The 23,694-nt window shown below is 44.3% G+C and overlaps 4 protein-coding genes across 10 annotated transcripts in view; 1 reads left to right on the top strand and 3 right to left on the bottom strand.

Moving 5' to 3' along the window:
- Positions 1–464: 464 nt before the first annotated feature.
- Positions 465–2,753, bottom strand: LOC109508069 (zinc finger BED domain-containing protein 1-like). The gene is made up of 2 exons (XM_019857898.1): positions 1,357–2,753; positions 465–1,182 (listed from the first exon to the last, which is right to left on the bottom strand). The coding sequence occupies exons 1-2, from the start codon at positions 2,475–2,477 to the stop codon at positions 528–530; spliced, it is 1,776 nt and encodes a 591-aa protein (XP_019713457.1). The 5' UTR covers positions 2,478–2,753; the 3' UTR covers positions 465–527.
- Positions 2,754–4,989: 2,236 nt separating this feature from the next.
- nrbp1 (nuclear receptor binding protein 1) lies at positions 4,990–10,753 on the bottom strand. 2 transcript variants are annotated; one of them, XM_019857894.1, is made up of 18 exons: positions 10,170–10,746; positions 9,712–10,002; positions 9,307–9,429; positions 8,329–8,430; positions 8,141–8,230; positions 7,923–7,963; positions 7,744–7,838; positions 7,575–7,658; positions 7,428–7,486; positions 7,176–7,274; positions 6,967–7,099; positions 6,792–6,882; positions 6,656–6,706; positions 6,448–6,583; positions 6,322–6,375; positions 6,173–6,236; positions 6,041–6,096; positions 4,990–5,703 (listed from the first exon to the last, which is right to left on the bottom strand). In XM_019857894.1, the coding sequence occupies exons 2-18, from the start codon at positions 9,937–9,939 to the stop codon at positions 5,608–5,610; spliced, it is 1,602 nt and encodes a 533-aa protein (XP_019713453.1). In that variant the 5' UTR covers positions 9,940–10,002; positions 10,170–10,746; the 3' UTR covers positions 4,990–5,607. The 2 variants fall into 2 exon arrangements, with proteins under 2 accessions (XP_019713453.1, XP_019713452.1); XM_019857893.1 differs by having other exon boundaries at positions 6,322–6,583; positions 10,170–10,753.
- A 902-nt stretch (positions 10,754–11,655) lies between these two features.
- Positions 11,656–19,879, top strand: capn3b (calpain 3b). Of its 4 annotated transcripts, XM_019857863.1 has the most exons (24): positions 11,657–11,766; positions 11,818–12,199; positions 13,843–13,912; positions 14,149–14,267; positions 14,650–14,783; positions 14,870–15,038; positions 15,180–15,263; positions 15,341–15,432; positions 15,582–15,659; positions 15,900–16,060; positions 16,408–16,574; positions 16,652–16,663; positions 16,838–17,046; positions 17,139–17,175; positions 17,538–17,561; positions 17,678–17,764; positions 18,216–18,293; positions 18,378–18,435; positions 18,526–18,590; positions 19,037–19,105; positions 19,175–19,253; positions 19,346–19,462; positions 19,543–19,601; positions 19,740–19,879. In XM_019857863.1, exons 2-24 carry the CDS (start codon positions 11,870–11,872, stop codon positions 19,764–19,766), a joined length of 2,325 nt encoding a protein of 774 aa, XP_019713422.1. In that variant the 5' UTR covers positions 11,657–11,766; positions 11,818–11,869; the 3' UTR covers positions 19,767–19,879. The 4 variants fall into 4 exon arrangements, with proteins under 4 accessions (XP_019713423.1, XP_019713422.1, XP_019713424.1 ...); XM_019857864.1 differs by lacking the exons at positions 19,175–19,253; positions 19,346–19,462; positions 19,543–19,601; positions 19,740–19,879 and having other exon boundaries at positions 11,656–11,766; positions 19,041–19,086; XM_019857865.1 differs by lacking the exons at positions 11,657–11,766; positions 11,818–12,199; positions 13,843–13,912; positions 14,149–14,267; positions 14,650–14,783 and having other exon boundaries at positions 14,962–15,038; positions 15,160–15,263.
- Positions 19,880–20,107: 228 nt separating this feature from the next.
- Positions 20,108–23,694, bottom strand: part of sytl3 (synaptotagmin-like 3) — a 6,065-nt gene continuing 2,478 nt past the window's right edge. Inside the window, exons 2-13 of one of the 3 annotated variants that reach the window (XM_019857869.1) lie at positions 22,920–23,133; positions 22,488–22,703; positions 22,202–22,269; positions 22,061–22,099; positions 21,881–21,951; positions 21,729–21,798; positions 21,336–21,454; positions 21,145–21,255; positions 20,865–21,034; positions 20,676–20,772; positions 20,415–20,585; positions 20,108–20,311 (exon numbers count right to left, since the gene is read on the bottom strand). In XM_019857869.1, coding sequence (XP_019713428.1) covers positions 20,225–20,311; positions 20,415–20,585; positions 20,676–20,772; positions 20,865–21,034; positions 21,145–21,255; positions 21,336–21,454; positions 21,729–21,798; positions 21,881–21,951; positions 22,061–22,099; positions 22,202–22,269; positions 22,488–22,703; positions 22,920–23,133 — 1,433 coding nt within the window. In that variant the 3' untranslated portion in view covers positions 20,108–20,224. Of the gene's footprint in view, positions 20,312–20,414; positions 20,586–20,675; positions 20,773–20,864; positions 21,035–21,144; positions 21,256–21,335; positions 21,455–21,728; positions 21,799–21,880; positions 21,952–22,047; positions 22,100–22,201; positions 22,270–22,487; positions 22,704–22,919; positions 23,188–23,694 lie in introns of all 3 variants that reach the window. The other 2 variants (XM_019857868.1, XM_019857870.1) reach the window with 2 other exon arrangements.

Below are 23,694 nucleotides of genomic sequence, written 5' to 3' on the forward strand. Positions count from 1 at the left end.
AGTCACTCGATGGAAAATGCAAGCACAAAACATAAGAGATTCACGACTAGGTCATGAACTGATCGTGGCCAGATGTTGGTGAAGTTCACTGTCGCCATCTTGCGGAATTTCTTAAGCTATACATATAGATATATAAAAATCTTGGGGTGGGACTTGATTTAAAAAAGTCTAATTAGAGGCTTTGTAATTATTTATACTTGATTAATTGCATTTTAATCATATAAAATGTGTCCCAAAAAGCAAAATGTTTAAATTATATCGATGTTGATGGACAAGAAGACATGAATATTGACTGTAAAAACACATTTAATCGCATTTCAATACAAAATAGTAGAAACAGAAAATATCCTAGGCCAAAATTGAATAGAAATTGAACGTTAAATTGTCATTGCAGGACCGTCCCCCCCTGCCCTTCACTGCGTTACCTCGCATCCTGCCCAGCGTCGTATACAGGAAGCCATAACTTTTTTTTTTAACATGTGAGTGCAAAAACCTGCAAACCCACTGGCCTCACAATCCCTCCATACCTACTTATTCTCTCTCTCGTTCAGCCAGTTGCTAAGACAAACAAGTCTGTTTACATTTTCCGAGCTCAAGGCAGCTCTCTTTTTTGTGACAATGTGACCCGCAAGTGAGAACAGCCTCTCACATGGCACCGAAGTGGCAGGACTACTCAGATACTTGCGGGCCAGGACAGACAGCTGTGAGTGGGTCCCTGCTCGACTGGACCACCACTGGAATGGGCAGTCTGTCTCGCTGATGGTGGATTCTGCTCTGTACAAATTCAGGGCCCTGCGCCACCGTTCTTCCTCATCTGAGTCAGAGTCTGAATCAAATGAACAGAGAAGCAGCCTCTTTTTCGTCGCTGGCTCCTCCATGATGGTCCCTTTGCACTGTTCTTGCAGTAGGGCCTCAAGGCGGCTCCAAACCTCTTCCCGCTCTTCCCTCGCAAGATACTTTAAATCCTTAAAACGCGGGTCAAGCACGGTGGCCACCTTGAGCCATTCAAGGTTGAGCGTTGCCGTACGTTGGGTGAACTCTTTCGTGAAGGCAGTCTTGAATTTCACCACGTCGTTGGAGTCATTGTCTGAGACCTCCATGGTGTGGCGCAGGTGGCACAAAGCGGGTAAAACCACTGAGCAGGGGACATAGGTTTCACCTCCGAGGAGCTCAGTCACAAATCTGCAAAAGACAGTTCGGGAAAGTCAATATTAATCTGCAAAATGGCTATCAAAGAGAGCTTTTCAAAGAAGCAATCACAATAACGCTTATCAACTCATCCACTGTCATTGATAGCCGTCAAAGATCCATTTGAACGGGTCGGGCAGCGAATGAGTTGAAAATCGTTTTCTTTACCTGCATGGCTCAAGGACAGTCGTAAGCCTTTGGAGTTGAAGAACCTCGGTCGGAGTTAATGTGTCTTGATTGTGCTCCTGATTGTGTAAAGCAGCAAAAGCGTCTTGATTCTTCAGTAGAGAGGAGATCATATCAAGCGTCGAATTCCATCTCGTAGAAATATCCCGTATGAGTTCCTCATTTTCTTGGCCCAGTCTTGATTGCTTCTGGTGTAGTTCCTCCTCCATGTTTTCAGCGCCATATTGAAAGTGACCCGCTATCTTGTGACACTTTGCTAAGACACCATTAAAACCACATTCAGCAAGGCTAACGGTGACGGTTCTTTGCAAGATGTGAGCAATACAAGGACTGTGTTGGAACGGGAGATGTCTTGCTGCAGCCATCGTGGTTCGTGTGGCGCCTGTTCCAATGGTGGTGATCTTTTGGTGAATTCCCCACGTCTCTGCCACGGAGAGAAACCGTTCCGTGCAGTTTTCTGCATTGTGTCTGCTGTCTGTCTCAAGCACAGTCAGGGCAAAAGACTGAAAATGCCATGTTCCGTCTGTGACAACTGTAATGTGTGCAGTGACGCCGATGTAATTCCCATTACGAACGGTGGTCCAATGATCCCCAGTCAGAGCCACAAATTTAGCTTTTTCTAATGCATTCATTTTTGCTAGTTTTTCCGTGTTATAGAGTTGTTGGATGATGGCTGAAATCGTATCTCTGGAAGGCAGTTTCAAAGTTGGATCACGTGTCGCAATCTTGAGCGCGTTTTCGAGTCCTTTATCTTCTACCACTGATAGCGGTCTGCAGTCCAGCGCGATCCACAGGGCGATTGGGTTTGCTAGTTTTTCCGATGTTGACGGACTTGTTCTGGGCCCGAGGCCAGTCTCGTTATCGAGCTGTTTGATTTGCCGACGACCCGCGCCGCCAACTGCCGTTGCGGCATCTGTGCTGGGCGCAAGGTGCTTGGCGTTAAGATGGTAGCGGAGGGTTGAACTGCTGCGGTGGTATGCAAACTCTTTTTGGCAGAATATGCATAAAACCACGCGTTTATTAACGCCCCCGTCTGGGAGCTTCTTGAAAAGGAATTTGCCTCCCAACACTCCAAACAAAACGGCTTCTTCCGAATCCTCCATGTTGACTTGTCCTCCCGCGTAATCAGCGTACCAGGAACTGTGCACTGACAAACGTTCCGCTTTGATTTGAACGCAACTGTGATTCAAATGTGGTCATTTGTTTACGTTTTTTGGGGGTGGCATGGTTAATTAATAATGTCACAAATTAAAAAAATATATCACTTGTTTTACATAATTTAAGGGTGAAAAAAATAATCGCGTGTCGGAGATGCATCTTCTGTACAGTGACAATTTACTAATTCGTGGCATGTAAATGAATGTAAAAAAATATTTAATATTCAGCATTTCGAAAGCATCAATTTACAAAAATGTTGTCAAAGCAGAAACGTGTTGACTTTTAACAAAATTGTATATTTGAAATAAGGGGGCTAAGGCAGCTGCGTTTAAATGAATGTGTATTTATTTTGTGTTTAGCTGGACTTTTTTAAAAATTTTAATCTCCAATGAATTTGAATGTTGTCAGAATTAAGATACCTTTTCGAATGAACACTGAATTAACTGCTGGTCAACATCCAATTCACCTTCATTATATGCAGTTGATGCAAATCACAATGCTCCATAGCGCCAACTCAAAGATGTTATTCACATACTGTCCACTGGAAAGCATGTGTTTCAAATTTTGTTTACATTGCACTGGAGCAATAAAGCTTCTCAAACTGCTATTGAAATGCAGCCAGGGACACAAAAACTTCTCGCCATGCAGCAATTTTGCTACGTCACTTCGATGTCAATGTCAAAATTGCAAAGGCGAGGTTGTCAAATTCTAATGGCTCATACCTGAAACAAAATGGGGGTAAAAGGAAGCGTATAGTGACATTTGGGACACTTTATATAGACAAGCAGGTTTATACCACCTAAAATGAAAACAACAGTTTTTGATTAAAATATTTTACCTTTTTTAAGACAATTAGTATGCAACGGTGTGTTTTGTCTATGTATTGAAGTGGCGACAACTATTTGAATGATTGACACAAATGGGTTTGAATCGAGGCCTCATCCTGGTTTGGAGTCCGCTGACCAAACGTGGTCCACGAACTGAATTACCGTGCCTATAAATGTGATTTTTCCACAGGGAAGAAAGACACGCAAGTTAATGTGAACGAGTGCTGTGTTTGAACTGAAGTGCTATGTACTGTTTTTGTAGTTCTGCTTTTTCTTTTCTAGTCATACACATAATTGTACAGAATGGAGATTTGAACCAACAGCTGGATGACATTCCAGAGAGCTGTGATGTCGCCAACATTGGGGGGTAGCTTTTTATTTAGAGCGTGTTTCTAAGGTGTTTTATATCAAAACTATTTTTTAGCCTGGCTTTACTTTTCTGATTATTACACCTCTTTGTCAATTTGTACGGCAACGTGTTTTTTGTCAGCATGAAAATGTATCGGAGCACACATTGTGACGTTAAGTACGTCCAAGAGTATAATACAGTACTTGTACAAGGGCTACCCTTTCTTAAATAAGGAAAGAATGGAGAATTCAAATTTTTTTTGTATAAATGATTGAACTTTGTCTCATTTGCGTGCATCATTTCAACAGTGGCTAGTGCACTTCGTTTTGCATATCGGTGTTAATGAACTGACCAACGAATGGATTATGCCCACCCCTATTTCAACTACATTTGAAATATTCGTGAGGAATACAGATTGTGTGTAGTTTAGTTTTAGATTAAAGTGCAAGTTATTAAACTTAAAGCGCAGTTTTCCCCCAAACTGGCGTCACTTTGCAACAATTTTACAAACCGCGCATTATCCTCAGCTCTCCCTCGAAAATAAGAAGCGCAGTTTTCCCCAAAACCGGCGTCACTTGGCAACAATTTTACAACCGCGCATTATCCTCAGCTCTCCCTCGAAAATAAGACAGCAGTTTTCTATTTACAGATAAATGTGGATATCCATGAATGATTTCAAAAGAACACACTGGACCAAAGTAACTGCTGATTAATGATTTTTTTTTTAATTTTCAGGAAGTGAAAAAAAAGAGGGCAAACCAACAGATAGTAGAAAGAGCGATGAGTGTCGAGCACACTCCAAATCTTTATCCACCCTGTGAGACGGTCGCAGCAAAGGCAACACAAAGAATCCCCTACGATGGCCTTTTCGCAAATTTTGCATGTTTTTGGGGGGCTGCGGGATATTTTCACTCAAAGTTGCAAAATAAGTGGAGAGAAAAGTGCAAACTGTGCCGCTTTCGAAGAAGCCAACTATTCACAGCCACAGACATTGGAAATAAGTTTACAGACTTGACCGAGATTTGCTCGCGTTAATTCTCGTCGACTAGCGAAGCACACAGACACGAGTGTAAAAAAATAAAATGTTCACATTGATGGAAAGCAGCCTCTAGTGTAAAATGAATGCCAACTTCACAGACTTGATCACAAGGCAGGAGCTTGTGGAGCTAGTAACAGCGTGAATTCAAACAGCAGCACTGGAGAACCGTTTTCCAATCTGGGCCGGAATAAATTTGGAAAGAATTATGCTTAATACATTATGAGCATGTGCAGGTTTAAAGTTTTTTTTTTTAAGTTCTGAAAGTTGCATGAAAATAGGAGTGAATAGAAGCTTACATTCAGAACAAGCAACGGCCACAACAGTGCTGGAAGTGAATTACAGTCAAACACAAATAGTTGGGATATTTTCGACTTGTACAAACGACAAGCTTTCTCCAATTGTCTTGAGCTTGACGGGAAAGCAGCCCATCAAGTTTAAATAGGAGGCGACAAGCAGACTTAACACTTCCGCAATGTGGAGGGTGGGGTAGACAGTTATTTAACAGTAAAAATGATAAAAATACAGTTTTAATACTGACGAAAGGAAAAAGACTGCTTTTACGCAGTTAAACATTTCATGACTAAAGTTAAAGAAACAAGCCAGAGTGATTTTTTTTTTATTGTTGCGATGAGGCTTGATGGCTGTACTGGTTGGGAAAGAAGAACAAAATAATTAACAAAAAAAAAAATAAAAGAGAGAGAACCACTTAGTGGCAGCGTTGTCCGACCAGAACATAAAGACTGCAGCGCGGAGGCGCAGTCAAGAACAAGGCTTTCCTCCTCTGTGTACAAGGAGGGGGGGAGACGGCAGCCGGGATGTGGAAGGAGGGTTCTGCTGGGTGGGGGGTGAGGGGTCCTCTGCTACGAGGAGACCGTCACGGGGTTGAGGGAACCGTTGCGGCTGTAGAACTTGGAGAAGGCCTCTTCGAGAACGCACGCGAGACGAGGCTGATCGCCCTGGACGCAAAAGGTCACCACACAGTTAAGGAAATGTCGTCAGATGGAAGGTGAATTCACTTCGGTTATACCCTCAAATAGTCCCGAGTGGTTCAACGCATCTAAAAGGAGGGGACTATGTGTCTTGCAGGTGGTGTGCGTGGTGCTCAAGATGCAGACTCCAAAATATGGCGGTGTGAGTTTCCATACAAGGTAAAATGGGGACGTTGGCATTGAGCTCCGAAGTGTTTATTCAAGTGGAAGCCGGAACTCAACGCGGTAGGAGGGCGCACGTTAGCACGCAGTCAGTCCAGCTGATGGGTGAGTAGCGGCATGCCAACTGCATCAGGTCGCTTACCTCACTGATGAAGCCGAGCTGAACAAGCTCCACAGCCAACTCTTGCACGTTCTCGTCTAAACCAAAGAACACACGATAAGGTCCGTCAAGAGACGGCCGGCCAGCTATCTGGTTTGCGAGCGCATAACGTACTTGGTAACAGGTCGCAGCTCAAGTGTCGGTTGAGTTTGTCCTCGAGTTTGAGCAGTAAAGTCAGCTATGGAGGGAGACGCTATGTTTAGAGCTTGAAATCACCCGCGTGTGTATTTGTGTGCGTGTGACGCAGCGACGAGGCGCCTCACGTGATGCTTGGCGCCTTCATCCACGGGCTCAATGTTGCACTGCATCTGAAGCACCTGTGGGACAGCCGTCGTCGTGAGGTGACGAGCGAGGGCTTCCTGAGCATGAGCTGCGTGGCGAGTTCTCACCTTCCTGGTCTCGAGTTCTGCAGGTTCCGGGGTGGGTGTTTTGACAGAGGGCGGCACGATGGGCGACTTGACCGCCTCCTGCTGAGGTTGTTGCGGACATGGAATCCCAAACGCCGTCAAGGGATAGATCCCATTCCTGCCACCCACGAGAACAACAACTTCAAATATCGGTCGCCAGATACTTTGACTTCCTGATGGCAAATTCTACCTGACGTCCTCCAGGAACTTGTCCAGCTCAAGGGCAGGAAACTGGGACAGCCTGAGGAGGGAGGGAAAAAGAAAAAAAAAAAGCTCAGTCGGTTTGAATTCAAGTCTTCAACCTACCGACGACGAATGCCGCTCACTTCATCTGAATGCCCTCCTTCCCCTCCACAATCACCAGGTTGGGGTCCATGTTCTTCGTCATCTCCTCTAATGCGTTCTCTGGAATCATATCTACAGGGAAACACGGCGACGTGAGGACACCCGTGTACACGTTTGCTGCAGAGAAACTCTCTCTACGGCCGTGTCTCCACTCACGCTGGTGGCTGACGATGCAGTGGGCGGCCAGCAGCTTGAGCAGCGGCACCTCGAACAAGGCCTGGTGAAACAGGAGCTCCCTGGCTGTGGGACGCTTGTCCGGGTCCACCTCCAGACACTTCTGGATGAATTCCTGGAAGAGAAAAAAAGGTGACATCTTGAGGGGGCAGTCTTTCCCCAAACAACCCCGTTGCAGAAAAACGGCTTACCCGTTGCAAGGGGTCCTCGAGGGACTGAATGGCACTGTTTATGGCTTCTTGGGAAACATACGACGAATCTCCATTACTCTGGATTTCTAACACCGCCATCTGCGAGAGGGACGGGAAATGACATGTGGAAACCCGAATGAGTTCAATCACAGACTCGAAATGGTTCATCCCTAGGTGATAATCTCATCCCAAAATGCTTGACACTAACAAATGGTCAGTGTAGGAGCACAAATGTGGTCAAGTAATCCTCACCTCTAAGGCGCACATTCCAAAGGAGTAAATATCCACGGCAGTGGTGACATTGGCAACAGCTGGGGAGGAGGGGATAACAGATCAGTATGCTCAATTATGATTTTCACCAAATACAGAGTCGTAATAAATAAAAGGCAAGCTCTTAACCTCCATATTCCGGAGCAAAGAAATGAAGGCTCTTCTGCTCTTCCCGACATGTTTTGACGTGGTTGTTAATCGTGTCTGGAGCCACTGGAAGAAACCAAGCAAAAGATGAGCTCCGTGATTTGAACGCGACGAGATTCTGCCCGACGGCCGGTGACTTTGTTTCTCGTACCCGAGCCGATCTTGATGAGGCCGTTGTGCTGGATGAAGATGGTGTCGCAGGTCAGGTTGCCGTGGATGATGGGAGGCTCGCATGAGTGCAAGTAGCTGCCGCGTGAAAACAAAATAATTGTTCACCGCCAACCGCGGACATGAACGTGTCAGCTGACAAGGGATACCCCAGAGACTCACCTGAGAGCAGACAGAATCTGTGTGCACCAGCGCTTCCAAGCCTGACACAAACATTCACAACAATCAGTGAAGTAACAATAACAGGGACCTATTACGGATTTTTTTTTTCCAAATCATGGCTTGTATATACTTACCTTTTCATTCATGGTCTTGTGATTCTTCTTGGGGACCTATTACGGATTTTTTTTTTTTTTAAATCATGCCTTGTATGTACTTACCTTTTCATTCATGGTCTTGTGATTCTTCTTTGTCTTCTTCAGAAACTGTTTGAGACTTCCGGAGGACATGTACTCCGTGATGAAGATGACCTGCAGCGGGAAGAGGTAGGACGACGACAAGTCATCATGGCTGCCGTAAGACGAGGCGCCACGAGAGAAGAATGCTCATGTGAGTGGTGTCGCCGTACCCGGGCTCTGTTCTCTTTGACATCGGCCCAGTACTTGTGGAACTTGACGATGTTCAAATGCTCCAGCTGGATTAAATTGTCAAACACCGCCTTGACTTTTTCCTGTCGAGAAAAAGGAAAGACTTCAGCACTAAAAAACAAACAACAATTTTGTTTGAAACCTGAGCAACCCCCAACTCTTAAATATGTGCAACTCGAGAGGAACGGCATGTTCTCCGCGACTGTGCCACAGGCAACAGGTCTGACCGCTTGTTTTTAAGCAGCTTAAAATTCAAATGTAGCTGAAGGCCTTCAGTTTTTTTTTGTTGTTGGGATCGTGGTAAGGAACCGAAGAGGCGGTACCAATATCCACCCTCCGGCTAGGAAGGGAAATGTTCTCAGAAACCACAAGGGAACAGCTGTGGTGATGTAATTGAATTACAATGACAATGAATACGTTCATAACCATCATGTTATTTTATGTGGCCTGTGAAAGGTCCAGTTGTGTTCAAAAGTAGCCATTAAATTGATAACCAACTGCGGGGGCAATTATGTAATAGGATGGGGCAATTAGTTGGGATCCCACACAGAACATATTAGGTAAGGGACAAGAAGTCTAAGTGCCTGCAGCTTAAACCACACGCCTGGTCCATAAACACACCCGGGCTCTTCAGATGGTGCCAAAGCAATAACAAATGCCATTGACAGATCATAACTCAAGACTGCTGAAACAGTTACAAGAACAGCAAGAGGAGGATGCGCCTTCAGAGTAACACAGTCACACATTTTGCTTTATTATTTGGTGTTCCCACAGAACAGAGAGAATATAAAGCATGCCTCTGAATATTTTTCAAAGTGTTTTTTTCCTTTTCATATGTTCTCTCAATTTCACGCATGTTCACCGTTTGCAGGTGGGTATGGAATGTATCCCCAATCACGATACTGTGGGACAAAACAAGTCTTACCATCGAGAAAAGTAATAGCTCGCAGTTCACCAACCTCTTGTAACTTGAAGTTTTTCCTTTCTGAGAACATGACTTCATTCCACACCACCTCAACTCCCTCCTCAGTGTCCATGGCCAAGTAGGCGTTATCGATGCCGGGGACATTTCGTTGATTCACCTTCAAGGAGGACAATCAAATGTTAGAACTAATACAGAGGTGGGTAGTCAGAAGGTACCAATACTCCTTACTTTCATTGGCTTACTTTGTCCAAATAGACTCAGAACTAAACCCCCCCCCCAAAAAAAGATATTGTGCATAATTGACAGTAGAAAACAAATCTTTTTGCACTTCATGCATACCAGAGTCTGTGCGTTTTACCCCCCAGATCTATACTTCTGCTTATGTACAGAGAGTGAGTAAAAATAGTTAATGAGCGGATGTGCTGTACTATCTAATGACCTCCTCTCTGCGCTTCTGCCAGCGTCCACACGGACTCTCCTCCAAGATCTCAGACTCGTCCTCGCTTTCTTCCTCCTCGTCCTCCGTGGCGGCCGGCTGGTTCACCACGGACACGGGTGGAGACACTGACGACACGGCTTGACCGGCGGCGGTCGCAGCGGCCATCGGCTCAGGCTTTGCTTCCTGGACCGTGTCCGGGGCCTGCTTGCTCTCGGAGCCCTCAGACATGTCGGCTGGTCACCCGGAGCGGCCGGCCGTGCAACACCGACGATTAGCCGTACAGCGACGGGCCTACGCATCGATCATTTTATCATTAGCTCGAACAACAATTGCACAGAGTGAATGATAGCGAAGCGGTGGCTGGGGCTTTGCATAATGCTATTAGCGCCATAAAGAAAAGACCACGATTTAAGAAAATGAAAAATACGAGTAACCCAAGCATAACATGTAATACATACGTGTTAAAGGACGGAAATGTGACGGTGTCCGCTCCAGTTTAACAGACTTTCTTCTCCGGTACCAAGCTTGATTTTTTTTCTTAGCTTTGTTAGCTAAATAGAAGGGGAAATAAATCTTCTGGGTTCCTCGGCGAAGTTGCGGCTAGCTTCCTTAGCTAGAGAGCACCGTCAGTGACAGTAGCCACGACAAAGTTTAGTAACAAGAGTCCGATTTGCACTGATTAAGTCAGCTCAAATGCTGAGCGGAATTGCAAGCTAACTCGCGTTAGCGTTCAGAAGCAGCCAACCGCTCCTTGGGTTAACCTTGCTGCAAATCGCCAGATTATTCTGTCCGGACAACGCTGGAAATGACACACAGTTGACACAACTACACCGTTACACACATTTACTGACACCTAACATAGTAACGTTTCATTGGAAAGCCCAGAGACACGTAAATGAGTCCATTAACGTGGCATGCTGAACGTCTAAAAAGAGCTAGTTTTCACACAGAACCAAACGTGATGGCGACAAGTTCCAGATGCACACTGCACTGCTCAAGCTCACTCTACGCCCGACAAGGCTCTGGTTGCCAGATCTTTCACGGTGTATCCCTTTTACGCAATTTAAGTACTTGGAAAACACTGAAGTATTTTACAAATGTTTTGCAATGTCACAAGTTCTGAACCTCCTTGCAAGAAGGATAGGATTTTGTTGAATATCCTGATATGGTGTATTATGTAGTATAACAATTCAACGTGTTTTCTTTGTGTTTTTAAACTGACTCGTCCGAAGGATAGGATTTTGTTGAAAATCCTGATATGGTGTATTATTATATAGTATAACAATCCAACGTGTTTTCTTTGTGTTTTTAAACTGACTCGTCACAAGTTTACAGCATTGTTACAAAATCTGGCAACCAGAGATATAACGTCCTCCCATTTTATTTGATAATCTTTTGAATGAATCAATTTTTTTCCAGAGAGAACACGCACCACATACGGAATCGCCAACTTTTCACAGTTAATGATGGAACAATCACAAATTAATCAAATCACAGCAAAATAAAACCAAATGAAAATCTAGAAATGCTTGCCTCAACCCGTGTGTTTGGAACTGCTTTTTAAAATGTGCACTGAAGATGCAGCTCTTTGATGAAACAGCATACTTTAGATTAATTTATCTTTCAAGTGCAAAGCATACAATGAAGGGAAACTCTTATCGGTGGAGGTCTTTATGATACAAATCGATTTTGAAATTATTCCTTTCAACTAATAAGGATGCTATGTACTGTATGCTATGTATAATAAGGATGCTATGTAATATGTGCACTTCCTCCCATGTTCCAGAAATATACTTGTTAGCTTTATTGAAGACTCTAAATTTTCCATAGGTATAAATGTGAGTGTGAATGGTTATTAAGGGGTTCATGGATTTTTCAGAAATGCTGTGTCAACCATGTCTCTTTCTCCTGATGTGTATTTTTAGAGTGAGCCTACCAAAATCCCCCTCCCCTCCTTGTAAGGGACCTATATTTAAGTCTAGCGCCCAAGAGTGCGAGAGTTTACTTGGGTGTCACGATTTACAGCTGACAACTTGAACGACAAGTGATCGCCGGAACTGCATTGGACACTTCCTTGGACTGATTTTGACGCACTGTCTCAACGACAGCGAAGTATTTCGAGATTGAACTCCCCCGCCTCTTGCTGTTATCTATAGGAATGAGTGGAAAGAATATGGAGGACCTGGATCACAAACTGCCTCTGGTGGAGGATACAAACGTGCGAGTGCTTCGAGAAACGGAAGCATCGCAGGTGCCCGACGACCAGGCAGGCCATCCCTTAGCCGGAGCCAACTCCATCTACTCGGCCATCCTTAGCAGGAACGAGGCCGTCAGGGATGCCAAGCGTCTCAAGACTTTTATGGAGCTGCGAGACAAATATGTGAAGAAGAAGGTGCTCTTCGAGGACCCTCTTTTCCCGGCCTGCGACTCCTCACTCTTCTACAGCCACCAGAAACCCCCAATGAAGTTTGTGTGGAAACGACCCTCGGTGAGAGAAAGCTCTCTCATCACTCAGGATGTCATGGTGACACATGACCCATCTGCATGGGGGTCCGGGTTCTCATGTCACATGTCATGCAATTATATCAGCAGAAAAAGCATGTGCACGTTTAATACATCATTGTTTGGCCCTATAGGTTTCTAAATTTAGTGCAAATAGGTGTGAGTTGGTAGTGCAACACTTCTGAGTACAGTCACAAATGACCAATACCATTTTATGATGGATAATATTTTTTAACATGAGCATGTTTGACAAGCGTAAATGACTGTTAGGTGTACTTCTGCTCAATGTAATGATAGTGAACATATGAATATTGAATTTAAAAAAAGTCAATCTGCCTGTTCAAAAAAAAACATGATCAAATTTAGATTAATTTAACAATATGTTTATTATTATTGCCTTAGTTTGCATCATTCTGAGCTGCATAAACTGAGCTGTAATAATAAACATACTGTAATATTGTTTTGTAACAGTACGGTATTTAATTTATTTTTTTTTACACTGGATATTATTAGATTGTGCAAGTGTATCGAATATTGTGGTCTGTGAGAGTGCTAATAAACACTACAAACATGTTCTTAAGTGCCTTGATACGACTAATAATAGCACTAATAAAGTGTGTTATTTCACTTAAATTACACATGGCTGCCCCAACTGGGTATTGGAGAAATCGAAATCCTATCTCGGAGTATGTCCTATATTCAAAACATGAAGTTATTTTTTTTTTTTTGTGTGTGTGTGTGTTATGTGATACCGTTGCACACTGCATACAGCTAATTAGTTCCAGTCAGTGGTACCAGGCATCCATAACAGAGATGTGCAGTTGAGAGGTGGTGACCACAAGAGTCCATAGCAGCTGCTTGCCTCTGAATATGTGACAAATGCTGTTCAGAGGTCCCAGATGGGGTTTGGTTGCAGGAGTTACACCCTAGTCTTGTCAGTCACAGCAGATGTCATATTTAGATTTGCAAACACAGATTTACTGTCTAATTGGAGCATATTAAAGCCATACACAGATCCTATTTCATATCTACTCCGGGTATGCACACAGCTAGACTGTGCATCGCGACAACTTGAACTGGGCACCAAATTTGGACCTTTTGTCCTTAGTAATGTCCCGTAGATGGGTTTAGATCACGTGATTGGTATTTGTTTTTCCGCCGCGTGAGCCAACTAGGCTTAAAACGGAAACAAAAGTAGACTGACTCGTGTTTGTTTTCCTCCGATTGTTTTTTTTCTGTATAAGACTAATCATTATATATTTTATACGTTTTCAAAATTCCTTAAAAGTGCTATGATGAGGGATAAAAAGTTGAGTTTCGTGAAATTTTGGATGCATTGGGAGCGACACAGAAGCAAAGACAAAGTGGCCGTCATAAAAAAGTGCCGATCCCTGCACAATTTAAATATCTCTCACTGCCTAACTGTGTCTGAATACGAACCAAAATAATCTCAGTTTCAAATAATGACCTGGAATAATTGACAGCTTGGCGTGCTTACTTGAGCTGAAATAGAATTTGCTGAGGGCGTCAACTACAATTCCGGTATTCAAAGAATCCTCCATTTCTTCCACGTGACTACAATTATTACGATTCTGGTATGAATGACACTTTCTTTCTTTTCCATGACAGGAAATATGTGAAAACCCTCAATTCATTGTGGATGCAGCCAGCAGGACGGACATCTGTCAGGGAGAGTTGGGTAATGCAAATTATGATGTATCACACCTGCACATAAGTGGCACACATGTCAGAATTTACTGTCATTCATATTTATCTCTCTTCAAGAGCAGGGGTTATTGCTTTTGCAAAAGTCTTTTTCCAAATTAATGTTCTTTATTGACATGTTTAACTGTGACTTTTGTGAATGGCCTCCTATAGCAATTAAGAAAAGAAAAACATGTTAGGAACACATCTGTTTGTATCTGCTGCTGATAGGTGACTGCTGGCTGCTCGCCGCCATCGCCTGTCTGACTTTGAACGAGAAGCTTCTCTACAGAGTGATTCCTCGGGATCAGAGCTTCACTGAAAACTATGCCGGAATCTTCCATTTCCAGGTAGTTTTTTTTTTTTTTTGTACATTGCAATAATCAACTCAACAACTGTTGTTGTTCTACTTCAGCACTGTCTGCATACAGTACTTTGCACTAATGGCAACAATATTGCACACAGGGATGTTTTTTTTAATGGGGTGGAGCAAGTTGTGTTTTTTGTGTCAGTGTGTTGGAATTTTCATTTATTTGAATATTCATTTAAACACGAAGTTAGTACGAATTTAATTTGTTTTGCTTACAATTTGCATACATCTTGCACAGAAAAGGATACAAACCATTGTGAATTGCAACTCAAAAAAATGTTACTGTATGCAGTTATACTGTATACAACTGTTACACCGTGTGTGTCACCCAATAACAATACTTTGATCTTTTCCGTCCTCAGTTCTGGCGTTACGGCGAGTGGATCGATGTGGTTGTTGACGACCGCATCCCCACCTACAACAACCGGCTGGTGTTCACCAAATCCTTCCGGGAGAACGAATTCTGGAGCGCTCTTCTGGAAAAAGCCTATGCCAAGTAAAAATTCCTGCTTTCCTTTTCTGTCAAAGAATACAATCGTGAAAAAATCAGCAACGATTTGTATCATGTTGCGCTGTTCTCAGGCTGAATGGCTCTTACGAGGCCCTGAGAGGAGGGAACACTCTGGAAGCCATGGAAGACTTCACAGGAGGAGTCACAGAGTTTTTTGAGTTGTCTGAGGCGCCGAAAGAGATCTATAAGATCATGAGGAAGGCCCTGCAAAGAGGCTCGCTGATGGGGTGCTCCATTGATGTGAGTTTGTAAAATGACACGTATGCTTTATTTATTTATTTTAAATCTCTGGGTCAGTATGAACAGCCACATTCTTTCACAACTGCCAAAAACTTGGCAGACGTAACAAATGTCCATCAAGTTATCAACTATGTTACCCAGGTTACCTCCCCCAGTGAAATGCAGTCTAAAACCGAACTTGGACTGGTGCGGGGACACGCCTACTCCATCATAGCCCTGGAGGAGGTAACTTGATGCCACATGTATTTTCTTTGGACAATGAGTCACAAGGTGATCATGAGAAATGCTGTTTTCTTTCTTAGTGTGACGAGGTTGCAAAGGACAGCAAAATGCGCCTAATCCGCTTGCGTAATCCCTGGGGCCGAGTGCTATGGAAGGGACCTTGGAGCGCAAAGTAAAATCTGGAAAAAACGTTTGTGCCTATAATGTGTCTTTTTGTTTTTCTGCATGAGATACAGAATGCAGTGAAGGTCGTCAAAAGTGCCAAAATTGCAAAATGACACCCAACTCTACTCTTTACATTTGCCCTTTTTTCCCCCACAGTTCAAAAGAATGGTCCACGATTTCCATTGCAGACAGGAATAACCTTAAAAAGCAAACTGTTGAGGAGAGTGAGTTCTGGTGAGTAGAATCCCATGTTAGTGAATTTGTTTGTCCCAAAAACACATTGTTGGGGCAAAAAAAATAATACACGTCTCCTTCAAGCAAACTTTTTTTTTTACCCTAGTGCGAACACAACATGACTGATGTCCTGATTTGTGCATTATCATTTCAGTAGAGACCAACGTATGTGATCTGGAAAATGTATTTAGTGCTTAGCAAAACCCTACAGGAAGCCTCCTCTTTTACATTCCCTTCCAGGATGTCCTTTGACGACTTCAAGAGGAACTACACCAAGCTGGAGATCTGCAACCTGACCCCCGACACACTGCAGCGTGATGAAAGACACAGCTGGAACGTGTCCGTCCACGAGGGCCGATGGGTCCGAGGCAGCTCAGCGGGGGGCTGCAGGAACTTCCCAGGTGGGAAAGCCGAGTATTTCAACAAACCACATTAATGTTGTCTATCGAAAGCCCGCTAGCTTAATGCTAACACAAAAACTGGCATCAGTCTTGTGGTCATTATAAACCTTGAAGCAACCTATAGTTGAATACCAGCGGTAGCAACACATGCGGGCAGAGTACACGGCAATACTCATAGGCGTATATTCTTTATCCTCTGCAATATCTATGAACAGTATTTACTGTATCTGTTATTTTAGTCCAATATTCGCAATTTGATTTTTACATTTTTTTATGTTGTTTTTATTATAGTCAATGACAATGATATATGCGAAACACTTGACCCCATTTCATGCTATTTTTGACAGATACCTTCTGGACCAACCCTCAGTATCACTTGCAGCTGTACGAGGATGACGACCCAGAGGAGCCGCAGGACCTCTGCACCGTGGTTGTGGCTCTCATGCAGAAAGGTCGCCGCGTTCAGAAGCAGCTCGGGCCCAGGTTCCTCACTATCGGGTTTTCTATTTACGAGGTAACGATTGCGTCGCGCGACTTCAGACGCCGAGCAGGGCACACACAACAGTTGATTTTCTGTTCATTCTTTTGCAGTTGCCAAAAGAGGTACGCAACCAAGAGTGAATTCAAATCATACAAATCATATAAAACCATGACAAACAATGGTGGGGTACCAAGCTCCTGATTTTTTTTTTTTTAAGCCTCAACTTTCTCTACGAATGCCAATGAATTCGATTTTTGGACACGAGTGTTGGATGACATTCTTCTTTCATGCATTAGATGTGTGGCTGCAATCGACATCTCCAGAAGGACTTCTTCCTTTATAACGCCTCCAAGGCGAAATGCAAACATTACATGAATCTGCGCGAAATCACAGAGCGCGTCAGGCTGCCCCCGGGACAATATGTTGTCATCCCCACTACGTTTGAGCCTCACGAGGAGGGCCAGTTCATCCTGAGGGTCTTTTCCGAAAACAGGAGCACCTCAGAGTAAGGAACGCCCGCCGCTCATTGGTGACTCCCATGACATCAAGTCAATGGGAATTGATGTTTTTTTTTTTTCTTTTATGTGTTCTTCACAGGGAAGCGGACGACACAATCGGGACTGATCAAACTCAGGTTTGTCCCATGACTGTGGCTAGAGTGCACTTCAAATGAACATAATGGTTCTATTTTGCTATTGCAGTAAACTATGCAAGCTTTCAAATCAGCGTAGTCAAATGCAGGCATGATTTAGTCTCACATTACCATCATTTCTCATTTTCATTTGGCCCGGTGCAAGGATTGGGACATCTAGTTTACTGCTTACATCCATCCATCCATTTTCTATACTGCTTAGCCTTGCAGGCTGGACTTAGGGCGAGGGTCGACCCAATACTTTTGTCCATGGTCAAACCTCTCTTGATATGATATTTTTCCCCTCATTGGTCTCTCGCAACTAATCTGTTTCATCTCACTGTCCTCGTCTTATTCATCATCAGGACGACAAGAAAAGGAAGGACAAGGTAATGCCTGTTTGCAACACTGAAACTTTTGCACAGACCGTACAGCTAATCAGAGAAAGTAAACCACACACCTCACACTAACTCTCCAATTTGTTTCATTTGTTTTTTTTTTCCAGCCGATTGTGTATGTGTCCGACCGAGCATTCGCCAACAAAGAAATCCTGCATGACGGCATTCGGGGGGAGAAAAAGAAGACGCCCAAAGTAACGTTGTTTCCTTTTCCACTAAAGCTGCCGTCGCTTAATCATAGTTGCCATGCAGCGCGTATCGGGCGAAAACCTGCGTCATTTATGGCTCTGACACGTAATCGGGAGTGGGTCAGATAACATCACTGGGAATAAAAGAATTGACCTCCCTGGCCAGCTGATCTCAAGTGACTCCAACACCTGTTTTGTTTTTGTTTTTTTCCCTTGTGAGCTCATGTTCTCATCAACGGAGGGGTGATGTTTATATAATATACGATGCACAGCAACCGGATAGAAAAATTATACCTACCCTTTGTAAAATGTCATGCAGGCAAGTAGTTTGTAGTTGCGTAAATAATCCGTGCATACAAAGCTAAATATGTGGTGTGCGCGGTATGGTTTACCAGTCCTTTTGGTAGATAAACCGGTCGTATTCAACTATCCATGATTATTTTCTCCTGTTGAGCAGAAAAAACTCCTTCAGCCCGAGGAAGAAACGGAAGAGGAGAAACAATTCCGTGTCATGTACCAACAAATAGCCGGCGAGGTAAGCGAGCAGACGATTCCCACGTCAGCTATCATCATGATTGTTTTTATTATGATTTGACATACCACTGATGCCCCCGGTCAGGATATGCAGATCTTTGCCAATGAGCTTCAGGCTATTACGAAGAACGTGCTCTCCAAATGTGAGTCAACGGAGAAAAACACCGTCCGGTATCACCCCCCCCCCCCCCCCCCCCCCCCCCCCCCTTCAACATGTGCTTCTTTTCCCGCAGTGCACGGAAAGACGATGGAGGGTTTCAGCCTGGAGACGTGTCGCAGTATGATTGCCCTGATGGACGTATCCTTTGCGCTGCGCTGGTGATATGCGAGGTTTTGGGGGAGTAAATAACCAGGGTCATTGTACTTTATTTACGCTTTCCAGGTGTTCAGTGCTCAAATATAATAGGCAGGTAAGTGCAGTAGATACAAAAAGTCGACACACCCTTGTGTCCAAATACCATTTTCTAAAAGACCAAAATAAATCCTTTCAGAATGTTTGCCACCATTAATGTGCAACTTAAATATGTAAAAAAAAAAAAAAATCTTCAAGAGGGAAGTACAACAGAGGTAGCGTGGTTGCATAAGTGTGCACATCCTCTTATTAACTGAGGATGTGGCAATGCTCAGTGAGCCGATCTGCGTGCAGAATTAACCAATCACATTTGCACTCATGCTGAATGTGAGAAGTTTTGCATTCCAGTTGTAGACATGAGACGTTTTTGCCGTGACTGAGCCAAATTCCAGACAGATGGGACAGGAAAACTAAACCTACAGGAGTTTAAGCACTTGTGGAGGAAAATCAAGCAGTGGCATGTATGTTTCTCACCATTTGATCATTTCACGACCATGACGTGGCTTTGAAAAGCTGATGCGGGTTTGCAGGTCATCTTCAAAGGTTACGACAAAGAACAAACCGGCTCCATCAGCAGTTTCGAAATGAGAAACGCCGTGAATGATGCAGGTGAGCGGCGTCGCAGAAATCCCCTTGTACGATACGCTGTGACATTTTGTCGATGTTCATCTGATCCCTGCGCCGTGTCCTCGCCGTTGAAGGCCTCCACCTCAACAAACAGTTGTATGACATCATCGCCATGCGCTACGCCGACAAGCGCCTCAACATTGACTTTGACAGCTACATCTGCTGTTTTGTGAGATTGGAGGGCATGTTCAGTACGTATACATCGCACGGTCGTGTTAAAAATGTGCACGTGGATATAGATGCAAATATGCGAGTTCTGTGTCTCCTGTAGGGGCCTTTAATGCTTTTGACAAGGATGGAGATGGACTCATCAAACTCAATGTGCTGGAGGTAAGCCTTATTGATTTATTATTCACTTGATCTAATGGCAGCCTGTTCAAACTTTTACCCCAAAAGGGGCTTGGGGTTTTTATTTACTTCAAAGAGGCAGACATTTAAAGAAATCTTTTTCCTTCTGCTCTCTTCTAGTGGCTTCAGCTGACCATGTATTCGTAAAACATCTCCACGGCTAACCCACTCCCTCTACAAAGCAGCAAGTCTTTGATTGAAATGAGCTGTCGTTCTGTTGGTGTTAATTTCATAGTCAGAACAATACACACTTATTTGAACAAAACAAATAACTAGCTTCAGTTTCTGCGATTTCCGGTCGGGGGACACTTCATCATCATACAGACGGCTGAGGGGAAAATTTAAAGCGTTCCATGAACCTGCCGCGCATCTTTTTGGAATGTGGGAGGAAACCGGAGTTCTTGGGGAAGACCCACGCAGGCACGGGGAGAACATGCAAACACCGTACAGGAAGGCCACGGAAGACACTTAACCTGCCACACATGACATTATTTTACATTTTCTCAATTGCTAATCATTTTTATTTACATCTGAATGAGTGATCGGATGATGGATGTATGCATGTGCAATTATAAGTAAAAAAGTAGTCATGGGGTTGCAGTTATTCAGTGACTGTTGAAGCTGGACTGAAATCTGGACATCAGGTCTCCTCCATTTAGCTCCTCGGCGCCTTCCTCTGGATATTTACTCAGCTGGGGAGAAGGTGTCACATTTTTGGGGGAATTAACATTTTCTAATTTCGGTGACGATAGTCGTACACGAACGGTACTCCCTAAATGTTGTGTGCGCTTTTACCTGCGGACACAGCGGGTACCAGTTGAAGCGCTGGAAATTTTTGTCTTGAAATTGAAAACCATCCAGCGGGATGAGGACCTCGCCCAGAAAAACCTTCCGGTGCAGAAATTCTGAATGCCACACAGAGGCCTGCAGTCTCTTTCCAGTCAGCAGGTGGCGCTCTATGTGATACTGTGCAAAGCCGCGTGAGGTTAGTCAAGCATCACGGGAAAAGTCTTAATATTGCAATGATCATCTTTAAAAGTCTTTAACGTGTCCTACTTGAAAAAGTTCATTATAAACGGGATGGATGGTGTTTCTCTGAACTGCCGTCTTGCGCTTGTCACTCTTGGGTGGCATCACGTAGAATTTGACGTAGCTGCGCGTGGACACGGTGCTTGATTTATTTTTTTTAGCCATTTGGACACATGCGGCAAAATAGACGGCAGGAGTATCCCGATCTATCCTTACGGGTTACACGTCCTCTTCGCGGTGTCGCCGTGGGGGAGGTTCCGACACGCTCCGATGGTGATCTCCAAACAGGACGTGGTGGAGTTGTAGGCCAGCGCCAGTTCCATGTCCCCGCTGGCGCTGACACCCTCAAGCAGGCTGCACTCGGTGCTGATGCTACTGAAGCTACCCTGAGGGAAGCAAAGACACTTCCGTTTTAGATCAAGATGACCAGATAGGATCAAGGGATGACAAAATGTTTCATATGCAAAGCTAGCCTCGTGTGTTAACTTGTACGCACTCGCTTTCCATCATAGTTTTCCGAACTATTCGAGGTTTCTTCTTCTGGTCCTTCTTGGTCGCTGTCTTTGCTTCTCTTGAACAGGTCAGGAAGACTTGGAGCGTGGTAGAGCTGAGCGGAACATTTGTCACATGTGTTAAAGGTTGACTTCCGTTGCCCGGCTTTTATACTCGACACAGTTCTTTGCTTACTTGGACGGATTTGCCGAGGTCCGTGTCAGAGAGGCTCTTCTGGGTGGCGAAGCGCAAATGTTTGCCGCGGCCGACGTTCAGCAGGTTCGCCGAGAGATCGTTTTGCGATGAGGACATCTCTACAAACCGCAAGAACATCAGCTTATCAGAGCATCTCGTGGTGTCACAGGATTTTGTGCAACACTATTGCTGTCACACCTGATGCAATTTTGGCCTCAATATGGAGGCAAATTTCCAGAACTGTTAGTAGCGGTTAGCAGATTAGTATCATGAGAAAGTATCACATTTATATATACATTTTTTTTTTTTTTAAACAGCGGTGCACCAAATTTAGTGATTTCTAATTTGTGACTGATTATTTTGAATTCTACTGAGCTTTTACTGGTGACTTACTTCCAACGTTAGTGGTGAATGAAAACAGATGATCTTCTGATTTGGTTCGAACGTTGAACTTGTTGGAATTCTGATGATTATACACACAAAGTTCGGAACACGCATACGTATAATTTGCATTTACACTCAACTCCATGAGGCATGTACTTTACCCCTGATCTGCCCTCCAAGTCGAACCCCGTGTAGGCTGGCGGGGTTGGCGGCACAATCGCTATGTAACTGTCCAAAAATAATATCAAGACATGTAAAAGCAATCAAAACCTTGCACATGGAGGCACATATTCACACACGGGGCACACACAGAGTGAATTAAAGATACCTCATCACATTGTACGTCTTTAAAAGTTTCTCCCCAACCGTCACATGTTTGTCTGTGAAGCAAACAAGGACATTCAATGGGAAACAGAATGCATCCATTCCATTTTACGTCCGTTGCCCGATTCGTTGTGTCCATTCAACTAGCTTCAACAAACCTGTGAGAGGAGGAAATTTCTTTGTCGTTTCCTCTACAAACCAGTCTCCAGACCGAATCTTGACTTCTCTGCGAAGACAGAACAACCAAACAAAGCAAGCGATTGTCAGGTTATTTTAAGAGTCTTGTTGCGTGAGCGTGCACACTGTCGTGGTGCATATTGTACAATATCTGTTCAATATTCAAATGAAGCCACCGTCGCCTAACCGGAATGTCCCAAATTTGCACGAAAGGTCATCGGATGAATTGGGACTGACTCAATGTCTCGTGCTTCGGGCGCTCTATACCTGTAAGCGTAGCAGACGGTGCACTTCCACGCCACTTCTCTCACTCGCACGCGGCAGTTGACGCAGATTCGGTGACTGCATCCGCGGCAGATGGCGCCCGTGTTGCAGAACTTTCCCAGTGGCCTTTGGCAGCGGGCGCACGTCCGCTCGCCGTATTCCTTGGAGTGGCTCTTTGCGCCTCTCCTTCGAAGCTCCTGGAGCTGGAATTTCATCCTCCTGCATTGGAAAAACTGTCATTATTGGAAATGAAATAGGTGACTTTTAAATTTGTGGCAAAGGAAGGCCACCAAATTCACCAACTTCAGCCTTTGTGATTGTGGCTTCTGCAGTCAAAATGGCGAGGTAAGACAGATGAGAAAGTGAACACCATTTTGTTTGTGTGGCTATGGCAGCCCAACAAAATCCCTGACTTGGGAGATAAAAATCACTCACCTGATCCTGTCTTCTTCCACTGCGCGCAAGAGTTTGTCTCTCCGAAGAACTTCCAAGATCTTCTCCCGCTCCAGAGCTTGAAGTAAAATAAAATCCATCCTCAAATGAGAGTCTCCAGTTTTTTGGCCGTCTCGCCGGTCCTCCTCACGATGTGCCATTTCCCCTGCTCTGCACTGGATCCTGAACGCCTCTGAAACCTCGGCGTCATCTGGAGCTGAGAGATTCAAGGAGCGCACATGGCGAGGTTATCTCCCATTGAAGCTCTTCACTGCAAGAGACCTGCAATTCATTCTTTGAACGTGTAGAACACAGGTATCAAAGGCCCGGGGACCAGATCTGGCCCACCACATCATTTTATGTGGCATGCGAAATCAAATCAAGCATGTCACGTTCCAGGATGCTTGCTAAAGTCTGAACCAAAATTTTTCACCAACTATTCTTGACTTCTGATTTTAAAACTAGTTATTCATCAATTTTTTTGTGCGCTGTGTATGTAATATTTGAAGGGGATTCAACATTTATATGGTTTCCCAAAATTCATAACGGCCCTCCAAGAGAAACGTAACCACAATGTGGCCCGCGACCAAAATGAGTTTGACTCCCCTGTCACTTTTGACGTCTATTGAACCTCCCCCAAAAGCAAATGCCAAACTTTGCATCCTTGATAGCTTTGTAGTTCGGTCTCCTGCACCAGGGGTCCCCAACCGCCGGTCCGCGGACCGGTACCGGTCCGCAGGGCATTTGGTACCGTGCCGCACAGAAAGAAACTGGCTTA

This window comes from Hippocampus comes, unplaced genomic scaffold (assembly GCF_001891065.2).
Source record: "Hippocampus comes isolate QL1 unplaced genomic scaffold, H_comes_QL1_v1.1 scaffold154, whole genome shotgun sequence".
NCBI classification, from domain to species: domain Eukaryota; kingdom Metazoa; phylum Chordata; class Actinopteri; order Syngnathiformes; family Syngnathidae; genus Hippocampus; species Hippocampus comes.